This window comes from Neodiprion fabricii, chromosome 6, assembly GCF_021155785.1.
Source record: "Neodiprion fabricii isolate iyNeoFabr1 chromosome 6, iyNeoFabr1.1, whole genome shotgun sequence".
NCBI classification, from domain to species: Eukaryota; Metazoa; Arthropoda; class Insecta; order Hymenoptera; family Diprionidae; genus Neodiprion; species Neodiprion fabricii.
In genome coordinates, this window is record NC_060244.1 from 22,972,612 (window position 1) to 22,988,048 (window position 15,437).

Sequence of the window (15,437 nt, forward strand, 5' to 3'; positions counted from 1 at the left end):
TCTCAGTTTCGAATCACTTTGCTTTTGCATGCCAAGAACTCGGTGGAATATTTCCGCGGGGTGAGCTGAGACAAATTATGATTATTTTTTTCATTTATTATCAATTTTCAAATGCGCAAAACCACCGGTCAACTTCATTCTCGAATTGTGCTGTGCACGAAAAAAAAAAAAAAAACAATTCGCTAGACTGGCAAATTTTAGTCTCAATATAAAGATAGCTAGAATTTTGGCTGTCAAAGCGAAATAACAAAGCTTTTTTAAATATAGCGAAGTCAGCTTCCCAACTTAGCAAACCCGTTAGTTAAACTTTTTAACATTCTATTTATTGCAATAAACTTTCTTCTGTCTGCACATTAACACTAAAATTTATTGGTCCAGCGAATTAGTTTTTCCGTTTAGTCTCAAAGGCATCATCGTCTTTTGTAAAAAGGCAGGCGATGTGCAAAAGAGAACAAACCAAGATGCGAAGGCTGTATTGACCTGACACTTGGCAAGGTTTCACAAAAAAAAAAAAAAATATATATATACCTCGCATCTGTAAAGTCGAGAAAAAAAGGTTTTTAGAAATGGGCATAGTCGCAGGTCGTACATCCTGGATATTTTTCCATTTCCTAATTATAATATGCTCTATAACCACTTTTCTAACATCGTTAACACTCTTTACTGTGATGGGTGGGATGATAATCATACAATCGTAATTCAGGCAAACGAGCAGTGAAATTCGACCTCGATTATTGAATGACTTGTATTTGTATATAACTATGTATAACTACAATTATCCTGTGACTATATCGTCCTAATTCAGGTAGGTACTCTACGTTTCTACGTGTGAGTTATTATTGTGAATACCGCAGGAAATAAAATCGATTTCAAATTAATTGTAAGCGTGAATTTTCCCAGTCCTAACATCCAGCAGAGATCGAATATTTGTTGGTGTTGACATGTTTCGTTACGCAGCGGGCTTCGATCTTTTATTAAATCTGTGAAACACGTGCTTTTGCGTGCATGCTTAAGAGAACACACACAGCTTTCCTCGATAATCCAATTTCTCAGAGACAGAAAATTTTACGTTGTAAAAACTGCATGTACTCCCTTGAACAGGTTATACCTGATTACTTTCTACTGAGGGTATGATTAGGTTTTAAAGTCTTTGATGCAGGCTGGTTTTGCCAATTTCAATATCAATAAATGTCAATTAATACTTTGTTTGCATAACCTACTAGCGTGAAGCGTACTAGTTTTATAGGTATATACCTACGTCATGGGAATTCGTCCGAAACGAACAAGATTAATATTATTATAGGCCGAAAACACGTTTATTTACGTACGGGTATACGGACAGGTGAACTATAAAGAATGAGAAGGAATGAGTAGAAATAGAATTATACTCATACAGTGTCGCAGCCATAGCTTAAGCCCCAATGCATCGACCGCAGGTACCTTCCAAATAATTCACTCAGCACACTCCGAGTTAGATAACGACAATAATTCGCGCCCCATCGATGCTATTGCCGCGCCACTGCTAGCACGTGATTTTTGATGCTTTCAAAGTGGCAATGATTTTCTATCTAAAATCTGCGACTACAATTATTCTGTCATATATTGCGTGTGAATTCATTTACTGCCCCAGAGTCGTTCAACGAAACACACAAGTGCTCGTAATTTTCAAAGTCGATAAATTTCATTCATTCAACCACTGTTCCTGTATCTAGACTTTTTTTTTCTCGAGTTTGAGAATCAAGTTCAATTTAAAAGCCTGGTGTTTGTTATGTCACTTTTTTTTTACTGTTAAACGTAAAAGTGAGCCCTGTTCGTTATACTTTCTGCCGTTTGTAGACTTTAAATTTTGTTTTAGAATTTTTTTACAAGTTTTATAAAACTGTAACATCAATAGAGAGATTTTTTTTTATTTTTTATCGAAAAGACAGAGAATAGAACATCAAATAGTATATAGCAATATCAAACAGCGATGTTCATCAATATCGAGAAGAAGAAAAAGAAAACATCGAATATATTCACTTGTTTCATTTGTAAATTTGTATAATATATATAAGTGCACACATATTGATATGACAGAGGTAATTTTGAAAAGATATGTAGAGAAATGTTCATCAAAATGCAGTGCTTCTGTGTGGGAATGGTGCTAGTTGGGCTTGTGCTGTTGGATTGTTTTGCTTCCTCTCGTATTTCCATATTCGTGAAAATAGTTGAAAATGACACCGAGCAAAAATAGTTGCACAAATTGCTTTCCAGAATCTGAATCTCAGCTTCTAACCCATATCCACTAGATGCCAATGAAAAGTTTCTCTCAATTAATACACTGGATGATTCGGGATTGAAACAAAACATATGCTATACGAAGTTAACAACAAGAGCACAACTTAAAGCATGAAAATTTGGCGTTCGATTAATCGGAAGGCCTCAAGCTTTTGTACGACACCAAATCGAATCGCTGACAGGTAGGCAGGTACCTTTATATTATGCATACAAGTGGGTATAATATACTTTCGTATATACAGAATGTAGGATACATAATACGATCAGGTACATAGCGAGAAAAGTATCCATTGTACGCTCGGTGGAGGAAAATTATCGAACTTACCGCCGTCGTGGAAATCTTTTCCTTCAAGAAATGGTATCGGGGAGCTTCCGTCGCGAGCGTTGCATTTACTGTCAAAAGTCGATGCATATCGATAGCATGATATGTACCTTTGCCTTGGAACATGTACGTGGGTGGTCGATGACGAACGGGGTTTCGAACGTATGGTGAGCACGAACAGGGACACGATCATCCAGTGTATTATAACAGGTACGTAACACGTATAACTTTGGGGATTTCCAATACGGATGGTACATTTATAATATAACATGATAGGCGACATATGTTATAGGGACGTTTGAAAAGCACACGGAAGTTTGTATAACAGTAGTAATTAAGTGGTGCAGTGGCATGGCGAGCAAGAAGGGGTGGAAAGGGTAAAAATCGACTAATTACAAGGTGTAGATTAACGTGGTCGGCCGTTCGTTCGAGGATCGTCAGCTAAATATGCGATTATCCAAACGAGGTTCAACTCTGGCAAATGTGCTTCCGTTCGAACACGGTTCTCTACGTCGCTGAATACATATACAGCGCGCTGCATAAGAGATTGGAACAGTGCGAGAAAACGACGCAACGTGAAAGAGAATAAATGAATCGGAAATAAAAACAGGAGCAGAACGGAAAATTGAAGCAGTCTTTTCTACGGTAAATCTTCATACTGAAGAGAAACAGGATTAAATTTCGAACGCGTTCGTGCAGTTCGCGTGAAGCTGTAACGAAGTTATTCCCAGCTGGCTTCCGAGCTGCCACGAGGTATTAAATTTGACAAACTTTTTTCCCAGAGTGAATGAAATTGTTCCATATCTAGAAACCGAACCAAGTATATTTATTCGGAAAACGAAAGGGGAGAAGAAAAGGAAAAAAAGATTGCGCGTAGGCACGTTTGAAAAATCACATCGAAGCGGAAAAATAAAAAAATAAAAGAAAAATACTAAAAACAATAAGTCCACGATCGGAATAAGATACTGAATTATTGCCCAACCTCACGAAATTTTTCACATCAATCTTCGGCCGCGTACCGAATGAACGGCTCGCCGTCGTTCTACACTGTGGTAAAACTAAAGAAAGAAAGAAAGTTAAAAAAGAAAAAACAAATACAATATATGGTAATATCGATGGGTTTGAGAATGACGTGTGAAGGTACCTGAGCCGCACGTGGGCCGAGCCGCTCTCAACTTCATAGCCGTTTCGCTTCTTAGCAGAGATTTCCATCCGGTCGGAGGGTCACACTTTCCTGATTGGTTAACGATTAATCAAAATTCTACGATACGTTCGCGAATGATAATAATATGGATTGAATTCGGGACAAGGGGGTTTTTCCTTTCTCCTTTCTTTTTCCTTTCTCCTTTTCGTCTCGTTTCGCAATCTCGTACCGCGATATTGCGTACGCCGCTGTGCTACACAAGTTCCGCGAGAAAGAATGGGAGAGAAAGAGAGAGAGAGAGAGAGAGAGAGAGAGATATTCAGCTGCGGGGAAATATAATAGCAACTGCAACCTTCCCGAAGCTGATAGCGAGGCGTTATCATCGCCCACGCTCGACTTGTCCCGGCGTTAATTGGATGAAACAACCGAGTCACGTAATTAACCGTTCGCGGTATTGTTAGCCACGGAACTTTGCTTACGTATCCGCCGTTCTTCGATCAGACTTTCGCTTACTTTCACCGATTACAGAGCAGAGCACACAGAATTCGAGAAAATTGAAAATGCCATTCCGCTTCGCGAGCCTCTTGCTTGCTTAGCCCTTGACCGAGACGGAATCACTATTCCTATCCTTTTATTGTTGCTCAAGAAGTGGCCGGTGAAATGCTTTTCTTCCCCAGCTTCCAGCTGCCGTCCCCAAATCAGCCCGAAGGACTTTGACTGACCAAGAACGAGACGACCTCTTTCAACCCTTTCAGATCTCTCCGTCGTGAGGCGACAATGAACCGCCGTAACCTCTCTCTTTCTCTCTCTCTCTTTCTCTCTTTCGGCACGTAGCCGAAAAAATACCGACGAGAAGATACGATGGGAAGGAGGAAAAAGTGAAGGAAAAAGAAAATTTTCCTCCGTCATAAATCTACGCGGGATTTTTATACATAGCTGTAGGACACGGGTATGTAATACGGTTTGTGTGTATTATATGTAAAATATATTTATATATACGCACGTATGTAAACGTTTACCGTTGCAGTGTCAATGTTAATAATCGTATATAAATATGCATAATCCAAGTAGAGGGTTGAAAATGTTCGCCGTTAACGCGGCGATTCGCTCGAAAACTTACCAAAAGGCAGCTCGAACCGACAATCGATCAGCAGCATGTGTCCCGTCGGTGCTTTCGTACCAACTACTTCGCCACCTCTCATCTCCAGCTCCGAATCCAGGCTGATCCATTGGCCGGAACCGTCCTGACGATCGTCGACCAAATGGGCAAAAATAAAAATATACACATATATTATTGTTGCTCGCTGTTTGCGGATCAATTTCCGGCCGAACGCCGAAGTCGTCGGCAATCGGAGTGTGCGGCGTGTCGATGTTTGTTTGCGAGTGCATGTAACGCACCTTACGTGCGGTGCAAAGTGCCGCCAGTGAAACGAGTCAATATCTCCATCAGCCACGCGTCCCGGCTCAGAGGAATTCGCGTTTGCGTTTCTGCGCGTGTAAACAGACTTGAAACGGATTACCGCGCGTCTGATTCGGGGGATATACGTATATATACACGAGGTCTAAGGAGCCGTGTTTTCTCCGAGAGGCAGATCGTTATACCGCTGGGAACTCTTCGAAACCGTGTTCTTGTCGCACCAGTTGACTCTCGTCTTTTCGAGCACCATTGGCTCAAACTCAAACATTGACGACGATCGTGATCAAACTTGGACGAAGTCGAGGAGAGAGTATTTCTTGCAATATTACAGATCGTCCGATTCTTATTGTTGGATTCGGAATGTTTTGACCTTCGAACTTTTGGGACAGAGATACCGATAAGAGAATTCCGAGAAATGAAAAGGAAATGGAAATGAAAATGTAACAGGTAACGGGTCTCACGAAACCTGAATTTTTTCAACGAACAAACTTCGGATTTAGATATGCTGGAAAGATGTTTGTTCGTTTTTTGTTTTCATATCTTGACCGAGGGTACATAGTATTATTTGAGTATTTACCCTACATTGGTACAGAAAAATCTTTATAAATTATGTGAAAAGGTGAGAAATGGCAAAGGAACAGATGAAAATCGCCCCGAGACTTAGGCAAGCCTGGAGCCACAGGCGAATGAAAATATTGGATACGAAGAGGCGAAAATTTTTCATCAATTATCCGCTGCCGCGAGTCTCTGCAGGAATATTTTTATGAAATGTACAAACTAATCGCACCCACGTATCGCATTCTGCAGACACTGGGTGATATCGCTTTGACGAACGAACAGAAATTGGAGATGGACTCAGCTCAGGTACTTTTCCCAATTCAGCGTCACCCTTCTAAAAAGCTGCCAACCTTAGTGGACAGCGTGTCTGTGACGCCGGGGTGATCGTTGCAGGCGTGAAAAAAGTGTGACAAGAAAAAAGGGCGCTGATGCATGGAAGTGTTTTCGGAGCCGCGGTTTATAATTGAGAAACTTCGGAGCCGATAACAAGTAAAGTTCTCAACCCTGGGAAGCCGAGGAACGCGATTATAGCGGGGAAAAATTTTCCGCCATAGTTTTATCAGGCTGGAAAAAGAATCACATGTCGGCGAATGCGAATCCGCGGTTTTATCTGAAGGCCAGCGGACGTCGAGCTTCTAATTTGCGGGCGGGATTAACTCCTCGACAGAAACCGTAAGTCTTCGGGGTCCATGCATGACCCCGTCCCGATAGGGATTAACCGAATGAATTCAACGGCGTAGCGTCACTTTCCCATCACCTTAATCATCCGACGGTGAAATCCCCCGGGCCTAAACAAAAAGCGAGTTTCTAACGAGGCCTATCGCTGCAGAAGGCGGGCGTCGTCGTTAACGCCGCTCTTGATATACCTATACCTCACATCTGTGTGGAAGCCCTATTCGAACCACGTCTGTCCTTCGCTATGAGGTACCCTTTTTCCTTCTTTATTTATTTCCGAGAAACTCCGTCAGCGTATTTCTCGTAGCGTCGGTGGTTAGAAATCCTTGAGGTGTGCCTCGACGCAGCCTGCTGATCGTGAAAAACCTCCCTGTACATTTCGATACGCATTGCCGAAGCCCTGCGTTAAACTACGAAGAACAAGACTGAGAGAAGCGAGAAGAAGTGCTCGGTCGGATTCGTCGAGGGAACGAAAACGTCTCGCTATTTTTTTTTCTCATCCTTCATTCTCTCTCCCTCTCTCTCTCTCTTTCTCGTTCTCTCTCGCCGCGAGATCGCAGCCTCGTGCAGTAATTTTTCCGTCGCGTAATCGAATTAAAATTTCAATTTTCCACCGGTCGTACAGCGGGTGAAGGATGAGAAAAAACGAAATTGGACTATCCTAAGTCGCGATCATTTCACGGTCCAACGAATGCTTTTCAAACCGCCAATTATTCGGGTCAACCTTTCAGACCAAGTTAAGGTCTGGGCCCGTACAGTTGCTGCTAAAATTAGTTGAATCGCGTATAATTAACGCCACGGCTCTTTGCACGTCTGCTAGCAAATGGCCTCGAAACTGCTGCGGACGTCGGATGGAACATGCACGCTACGAGACGGTTAAGAACGAGATCAGCTCGAGTGCGAACCTGCACAATGGATGTATACTTCATCACGTCGGAGGCAAAGCGAGGGGGTTAATCTGCGGATCGTTTAATCAGAACGGCGTTGTTTAACCGGTGAAATCTAAGCATCGGTCGGAGCTGCGGAAAGAGGTGTAAAGAAAAAAACGTCAGGGTACTTTGAGATTACTTTGGCCTGATCGAACCTGCAGGTCTTCCAAGTTGTCCCCGAGATAGATAAGGGAACAACGGCCGAACTTCCCAGGTTTTATTTATACACTCTTCGTACATCTTTAATTAACGAGCCTTAAGAACTCCTCGAGTGAGTCGATGTGCAGCGAAGTGTGAGAGAATTTCCATAATCACACGGGAAATCCAGCCTCTTTACGCGGTCACTGCCAAACGGTGGGAAATTCCCCTGAGAATTTTCCTTCAGGGTCCGCACGTCAATACTCCCGCAACGCGTACTTCTGGCTAACCCGATCCAACCGGCAGTCGGAAAAGCACCGCAGCTGAGGAGAGAACGAATTCGGAAAAAAACAAGAAATATTCTTTGCAACATCGAATCGAAACTCGCCTCATATCTATACCCGGCAAATGGACGTGTTTTCAACGGGATCGCGGGTGAATTATTATCCCGTGTAAAGGGAGGGTCAGGATTCACGCAAAGTGACGCAGTCCCGTCCCGTTTCAGGCAGGACGCGTGACAAATGATTGAACAGAGATAGCAAGGTGCGTGGTTAAATCTTTGAACAGTACGAGGGTAAATTTATTCGTTTGACCACTTGATCGGCTTTAGTACTCCAACCATCGCAGAGCAACGATGACCGTAACGATTCACTTGTCCTCCTGCTCTCGGAGGGATGAAACCCCTTTTCGACATTCACTCCCCCATCGATTTACCCCCGTAATTATATTTCGATTGATGTATCTCGTTGTGTAATGTACTTTTTCTAAATAACCGTGCTGAACATCCAGACGTAAATAAAGAATGAAAAGTATTCGTTTCAAAGCATTTCTCAGAGAGCGCTGCGTAGAGGGAACTCTATAATATTCCTGCACTGTTACAAAATTCCTTTCAATTGTGAACCAGACACCGCAATTCGCAGCTCCAACTTACAATCGTTTCGAACGGTGAAAAATTAATGACTGAATATATATTTCAGATATCGGTGAGGGGGTCGATTCTCTCTCGGAATTATATCCTAACGACAGGGGCATTAGCGACTTTGCAGTCTATACCAGAAGTTGTCATCGAACAAAGTTACCCGCACCGTAATTATACCGATCGCCGAATCGGAAGCCATCTATTACATGAATAACAATGGGCAATCGGGTTAATCCGCCTCTAATTCATCTTCACCGAGTGCATAACCGAACAAAGAGTTGAAATAAAAATCTCCAGACATGGTCTCTAAGCATATATATTTACGTCGTGTGGAACAAGGCATTCCAAATAAATACCTTGAAGTAAGCTCGATGTGTTACAAGTGCCGCCGGCACAATTGCTCAGCTATATGCTAATCTACAACAATACTATCCGCGCGTAAAAAATTCATATCCGGTATATATATAGATCAGCGCGGGCTATTTTCATATAGGTTAACGGTCGTTCTGGGATGGTTGCCGGGGGACGTTCAACCTCGCGGAAAGTAAAGAAAGATAGATAATGTTACAGAATCGCGAACGAAGGGGCGGAGTATCTCCACCTTCAGCGATAGTACGTGTTCTGTACAGCGGTAACTTTGCTGCGCTAATCTCGAGACGTTTTCCCACCACTTCCCTGATAATTATCCCCTCCGCCCCTCGCCACCCTTTTCGCTAATATATCCCCCTCGTTCCTCACATCCTGCCCTACGCTTCACGTCTGCAGCCTAAAAGTCCTCTCACAGTTACGAACGAATCCCACCGAGGTGAATAACCCTCGACCCAATCTCGTAATTGCATTTGCGATGTAGTATATTCGGTAAGATCAACCGGTAAGTTATCGCAAGCAGGATGAAATATTCGCGACCGTTGAATTATTGCACTGTATATGACAGAGACCAACCGACGTTGACATCGATTCCACTCTACGAGGCAGTTCGTGTTTCCAACAATAAAAGTGCTCTCAACGTTTGCCAAAATCTTTTCAAACTAGTACCGCTGTAGCTGCTAACGTCGTCGATTTCTCACAGAAGCAACGGATAAGCCGTCGGACGTCCGTCCTTCTTGGCAAGGGTCAAAGATGCCAAGTATTTTCTCTTCCATTTACTTTTTCTCTACGGCACGTGAAACGATTTCGAATAACTTGAAAAAATATCCTCCAAGAATGTTCAACTTTTATTGGACTAATTCCATAGCATCCGCGTATTGTCAGCGGAAAGTTAAACGATGCGACCTGGAGTGGACGACACTCGCGATTCCCTCCTTCATCCCCCCGCCACGGCGTGATTTAGACCAGTGGCTTCATCAATCAAGTGAGATTTAATTCTCATAAGCTCCTCCTCGACGATCACCTTCACCGGAATGTATTTTGTCGCCTGAGGAGGTGTTATAAATATATCTATACACTACCGCCTTTGCCTCGGCATTGGTAATTATAGCTCCGTATAACTTTGCTCGTTTGAAGTTTTGGGTCCGAGGTTGGAAGAGGGGTGGGTAGGTCCTATATACACACACACACACACACACACACACACACACACACAGTATATACAACAGATATATATATCTGGGCTGAAAGTGTCGCGAGGGGCGGACAAGGAAAACTACTCGCAGTTTCGCGGGAGGGAACTTCCTTGCGGACCGTTCGCCTGCTCCCTTTTTCACTCGAATAACTATTCTTCTGCGAACTCGAGACAAATCCTCAACGTCTGTGCTATAAACTGAGAATCCGGCACGCCCAGGCCTTCCGGTCGGCGAGTAAAATTTCACCAGGTCATTTATTATCCTGACACAGAGCGACACTTCGCATCGATAGTCGCCCGATGATGTATACGTGCTGCTGAATCTTTGAATCGTCAAACTTATTCACATTCCTTTACACAGGTCGCGCGGTTGGTGAAAGCTTAACGTGAATGCGCGAATGAAATGAAATCTTCGATACCAATTTCAGCCTGTCACGTGTATCTGGGACCTTGAGCACAACTGACGCATGAAGACTGGCATCTTTTTGCCGTGACCCGGGTGAACAACGCAGAATACACTACGGGTTTGGGAAACTTGTAGATATATTGAAATCGGGAATGAGGATAAAAATTAAACGAGGGTGAAATGCGTCGCCGTACTTTGCGCTGCATGGTACAGAAAAGGCTTGACAAAACTCGAGTGGATTTCTGATGCGAGTCAAACCTCATATGTAGATCTCGCGTGTCGCTTTATGAATATTTTAAGCCAGGTCTGACCCAGATTGTCCTCGACGAGAGCCTAGGGCAGGCTAGCCTCTCCGCAATCCTTTGTTTTCTACGTACAGCGAGGAAAATCACGGATATACCCCGTTTTATAATTTCAAATCGATGGTGATGCGCCGCATTAATCGAGGCAACCGATTTCCGCCACGAAGTAGACAACAGAAAAATTAGTGAAAGTTGAAAGCAAAAAAACAAACAAAACTGTATGAAAAACCCCCGACTTCATCAACGATAATAACAAAGGAGATTATTGAAAATAATTGCTAACGTAACATTATTCCTTGCCCTCTGTGAAAAAAGAGGCCCCCCTTTGTTTCAATCAAACGAATATCTGCTTCCTTTTCCCTTTTCCCTTCCCACTCTCTCTATCTCTCTTTCCGTTCCTCTGTAGGTACCTCGTTGAAAATTGGCTTCTTGAACAAAAAAGAAAAAAAAAAAAAAAAATCAAAGCTGACAACGATGCCTCGGATCGGACTGGCTTTGAAATATGTTCGGGACTCTTTAAAACGCTCTCAACATATCCTCTGGTATTGATTTCGGACGAGTTGACTCAAGACCATTCTTCAAATTTCACCCAAGTTCACCAATTTCCCAATTCCTTTCACAAACCAAAACCTAGAATCATCCGATTATTCACGAGAGCTTAACCATCGTGCATGATTACCGTCAATGTACGAATGCACGCACGCTATAAATAGCCAAATGTAGATGACTAGACGCGCATACATAAATCACCGCGATAGAATGAACAGTAATTACTGCCGTCGCTGGTCGACCCGAGGAGGCTGAAAATGAACCGAGAAAAATACTCCACGTGATTGTCCTCGACGATATAACCTGAACACAGCGTTCTGATCAAACAAGGAAAAGAAGAAAAAAAACTCGCTCGATACGAAATGAAAATGGTATGCAGACATGCGCTGAAAATCGCGGGAACAGGGATGCACATACAGTTGGTTTTTGACCAAGCATCGCCAGTCAAGCTTCCCACAAAGCGTAGGATCATCGTCTGCTTGGATTGATTCATTGACGACTTATTGTTCGCGAATCGCGACTCGGAGCAAATGACGTTACACTGTACATAAATCAGGATCCGACACACGTCCAGGCGTGTACAACGTAACGCGTAGCGTGTTGCACGTATACGTGGCCGGGTTGCGTGAGAAGGCAAAATTACTTTCGGCGTGTACACGATCTAATAGTACAGCCATACGCCGCGTCGTCCGCGAGAGGCAGCGGCAGCCCCTTCGTCGCCCGCCCCAACCCTCCTCGTCGAACTGTTTCATTGAGCGTTGCCACTTGGCTAAGTGCCAAGTGACGTCACGGCGGGGCCGACCGGGGGGCGATATCAACCCGGGCCAAAGTCGAGACGAGACGCCCCCGAAAGCGAATCCTACAGCTGCCGGTTGTCCCTCGAACTCGGTCTAATCTAATTTGCAAGTACCACGAGCCCCCGGAGACGCGCTGCGACCGCAGACGTCATTCGACGTCACACCGATTCGCGAGCCATGCCCGCGTGGATCGGTGCCACTTTTCTGCATCCACTCCCGGCGAAGTCGAAACAATTTTCAAAGCGAATTAATTGCGAGCAAGCTCCGGCGATTCGATCCGAGTGCGCTCCACGTACCGAGATATTAAATGACGAGGGAGGGAGACGAATGTCGGGCACCCTCGTGCTCCGGGTTCGCTGCATTATACACGTTCCTATCCCACTTGTGGATCTCCTCGTCAGCGGATAAGGGACATAATGTAATTCAAAGGTCGGATGAGACCACCCCTTTTCCCGCACCCCCCAGCTCTCGCGGTTGCAGGCGAGCAGCGACGACGAGGTTACGAATATCGCTTGTTTCGACGTTCTCCACGCCCTCCCGATGGAACCTCGACGTCATTTGACACTGGAAATGGATTTCGAGACGCTAACTGATCCGGAAAGGGTTTTGACCGAGCTTTAACCTATCTGCTTTCACCGCAGGTCTGGCCTTGAGTGTGTGCTCGTAAGCCGGATGAAAGGCTGCGGGATGATCGACTACGTTTTTTCTTCCATCTTTTATCGCGACATAATTAAACCTGCGATGAAAAGCTTTGCCGAACTGATATACGCACAGTGCGACTAATATCGCTGATGTAGATTCCGATGGAATTCGATCTTGGTGTAAATTCCGTTCGGTTACTTCAGATAGAGTGCAGAGAGAAAAAACGAGAGATTCAGAATCGGTGAAGGAAGTAGTGAAACCATTTGTTTCAAACACTATCAATCTGCGTTCAACCCATTAAGGGTTTTCTTTATCGTCCTCACAAGAATGATAGAAAGGATCAAAGCTTGTTTACGGCAAATGAGTGGTGAAACCGCGGTGAATCTCGGTCGTTGAATTATAATTGATGGTTTTTTTTGGTTCATCGAGCAAAAGCGTCACGTTCCACATCCGTAACGCGTAAAATATCTTTTGGCAAGACGAGATGAGCTGAATCCGGCAAGCCAACGGCGTATACGCTGCCAATCGGAAGGGATTTCGGTTCATTCGACGTAAAAGGGGTTACGACTCTGCGTGCATTGCGCCAAGAATTATTGCCGTAACATCGTCGGTTGAAGAAGCGAAGAAAAAAGCTGCATCCATCCATCGAGAAAAAGAAATTGGCCCGAATCTCTGTCGCGTCGCTTACGTACCGGGGAGCTCGCTGCTATTGACAGCTGAAATTAGCGAGCCTCGTTCCTCGAGGGAACTCGGATGTACGTAGGTATAAAGCTCGTTTCCGGAAGCTATTATAGCCCTCCGATCGTGCAAGATCGCGAACCTTCACGGGAATATTGAAAGGCTGTTGGAGGCACGGAATGAGCAGGAGAAATTTACACATTTCCTTCTAAAGCTGAAAAAAATTTTCGTACGATTTAGATTCGAAAAGTTTGAGGCCTTTATATACTCCTCGACCCCCCCCCCCCCCCCTCTTTCCCTCGCGGGCTGGTTATCGCTGCCTCTCTTTCTCTCTTTCCTCGCGGTAACTCGGGCGAAAAGTATACCTTGACAGATCGTTAACGGTTTCACAGTCCCGTGCTCCTCCTCGCGGTTTGAATTAACGTATTTCTACTGTATCAACCAGTTCCAGTCCGGCCTCGCTGCAGGGTTAAGGTCACCTCTTGCCGCTGCCCGACGCTAATGAAAGTAAAATTATATTCGAAATTTAGCCCGGCGTTGCGTGCCGAGGATATGCTTTGTCCGGCGAGGTGGAAAAAAACCACGATTCTCAGGGACACCGACGAGCCTTATTGGCGGGCTCGTTAGGCCTTTGATTGGAAAGTTGAGCTGTGTCGCGGACGCGAACCCATCGAGGTATTATTCTTTGAAACAGAAATAGAAGGAAAGAAATTCACGATGAAAGGGCAATTGAATCCCAGAGAGGCTTGGCACTTGATCATCATTAGGGAAATTAATAACCCCCGATTAGGGTTTCTGGGTTGGCCTCGCAATCGCGTGGGTACCTACGTATAGAAAGTTGGCAACTCGGTAAGTCTCGGTCTAACGAGAGCTCGACTTGCGCCGACTTCTCTCTGTCTCGTTCTTTCCTCCCCTCTAAATTCAGCTCGCCAATATTCCAGCACTGCTCAACACACTCGCACGGTCCGGCATTACTTTTGGTCGCGCACCGCGGCGGGATTCTTGCGAATGGTGGAATTTTTTCAAATTTCGAAACATACGTCGGCCGACAGACGTGAATAATGGAAAAAACCGACGCAGAGGCTGCGAGACGAGAGGATAGATCGACGCAGAGAGACAGGCCATTAAACGTTCTCCGGCTCTCCTCCGAGTTGCACCGAGGCAAACAATCCAGGAACCCCATTATCCCCCGCCCGGTAACAAAATCTACAGTCTCGCGCCCCGAAAGCAAAGATCACCGCCCGGGTTAATTGGAAGAAAAATGAAAGGGGGGAGATTCCTCTCTTCTCCTTTTCCTCTCCCTTTGAAAATTCTCGGTACCGTGGCGTGGAGATCCGACTCGTCGGTGCGTGTGTTGCTGTTCTTGTCAAGTGTGTACGATCGCCGGTGTGCACCGGCCGACGGATGTTCGGGCGGCGATGACGAAGCCGCGGGTCTCGCGTCTGAGGTACGTGGGTTGTTCATTACCTCGTTCGAGTAGGACACTTCCGGCAAGGGAATGTAGTGATAGCCGAGTGCGCGGTCCCAGATCATCCCCTTGCTCCAGACCTCGACCAGAAGCCCAGTGTTCGGATCGTTCGTCTCGCTGTACAAGAACACAACGAGGATTAAAACTGTCCTTCTGCTGGACGCGAAGAAGTCCCGGCTGTCCCCTGGCGATAAGCGTCACACGCCACAGCTGGGGGACCGGGTGTGGCTGTCACAGGGGTTGATTGTCACGGTGTGAGCTTGTGACGACAGCCTTGCAAGCTCTGCACCGCTGGCACTCGATATTAAAATTACATTTTCAAGATCCTGCTAGGCTCCGACTCTGTTGCGTCGTTACTCCTCGTCCTACTCTCGGAGTGCGTTTATAAATGTACAGTAATTTTACCGCGGTATTGTGAACGCGGGCGAATGAAAAATACCGTGACCGCATAGAACGAAATTACGTCTTCTGTATATACACAAGAAGAAAATGAGAATAGCAAGGAAACCTTTTACAGAGTCGGACAAAATACAACAGAGTTCAAAATAATGATCAGAAAAGGTTGCGACCCTTCGCGAGTATCATTGTTTGTCGTTCTGGCTCCGAACAAGGGAATAAAAAATCTTTTTTTTTCCTCCACTTTCATCATTCCGTC

At 44.9% G+C, this 15,437-nt stretch overlaps 1 protein-coding gene across 1 annotated transcript in view; it reads right to left on the reverse strand.

Annotated features, from left to right (window-relative positions):
• The window catches only part of LOC124185566, a 64,411-nt gene that overhangs the window by 28,724 nt on the left and 20,250 nt on the right, over positions 1-15,437 (reverse strand). The window contains exons 4-6 of the mRNA XM_046576443.1: positions 14,782-14,899; positions 4,864-5,002; positions 3,744-3,833 (exon numbers count right to left, since the gene is read on the reverse strand). Of these exons, the coding sequence (XP_046432399.1) occupies positions 3,744-3,833; positions 4,864-5,002; positions 14,782-14,899 (347 nt within the window). The remainder of the gene's footprint in view (positions 1-3,743; positions 3,834-4,863; positions 5,003-14,781; positions 14,900-15,437) is intronic.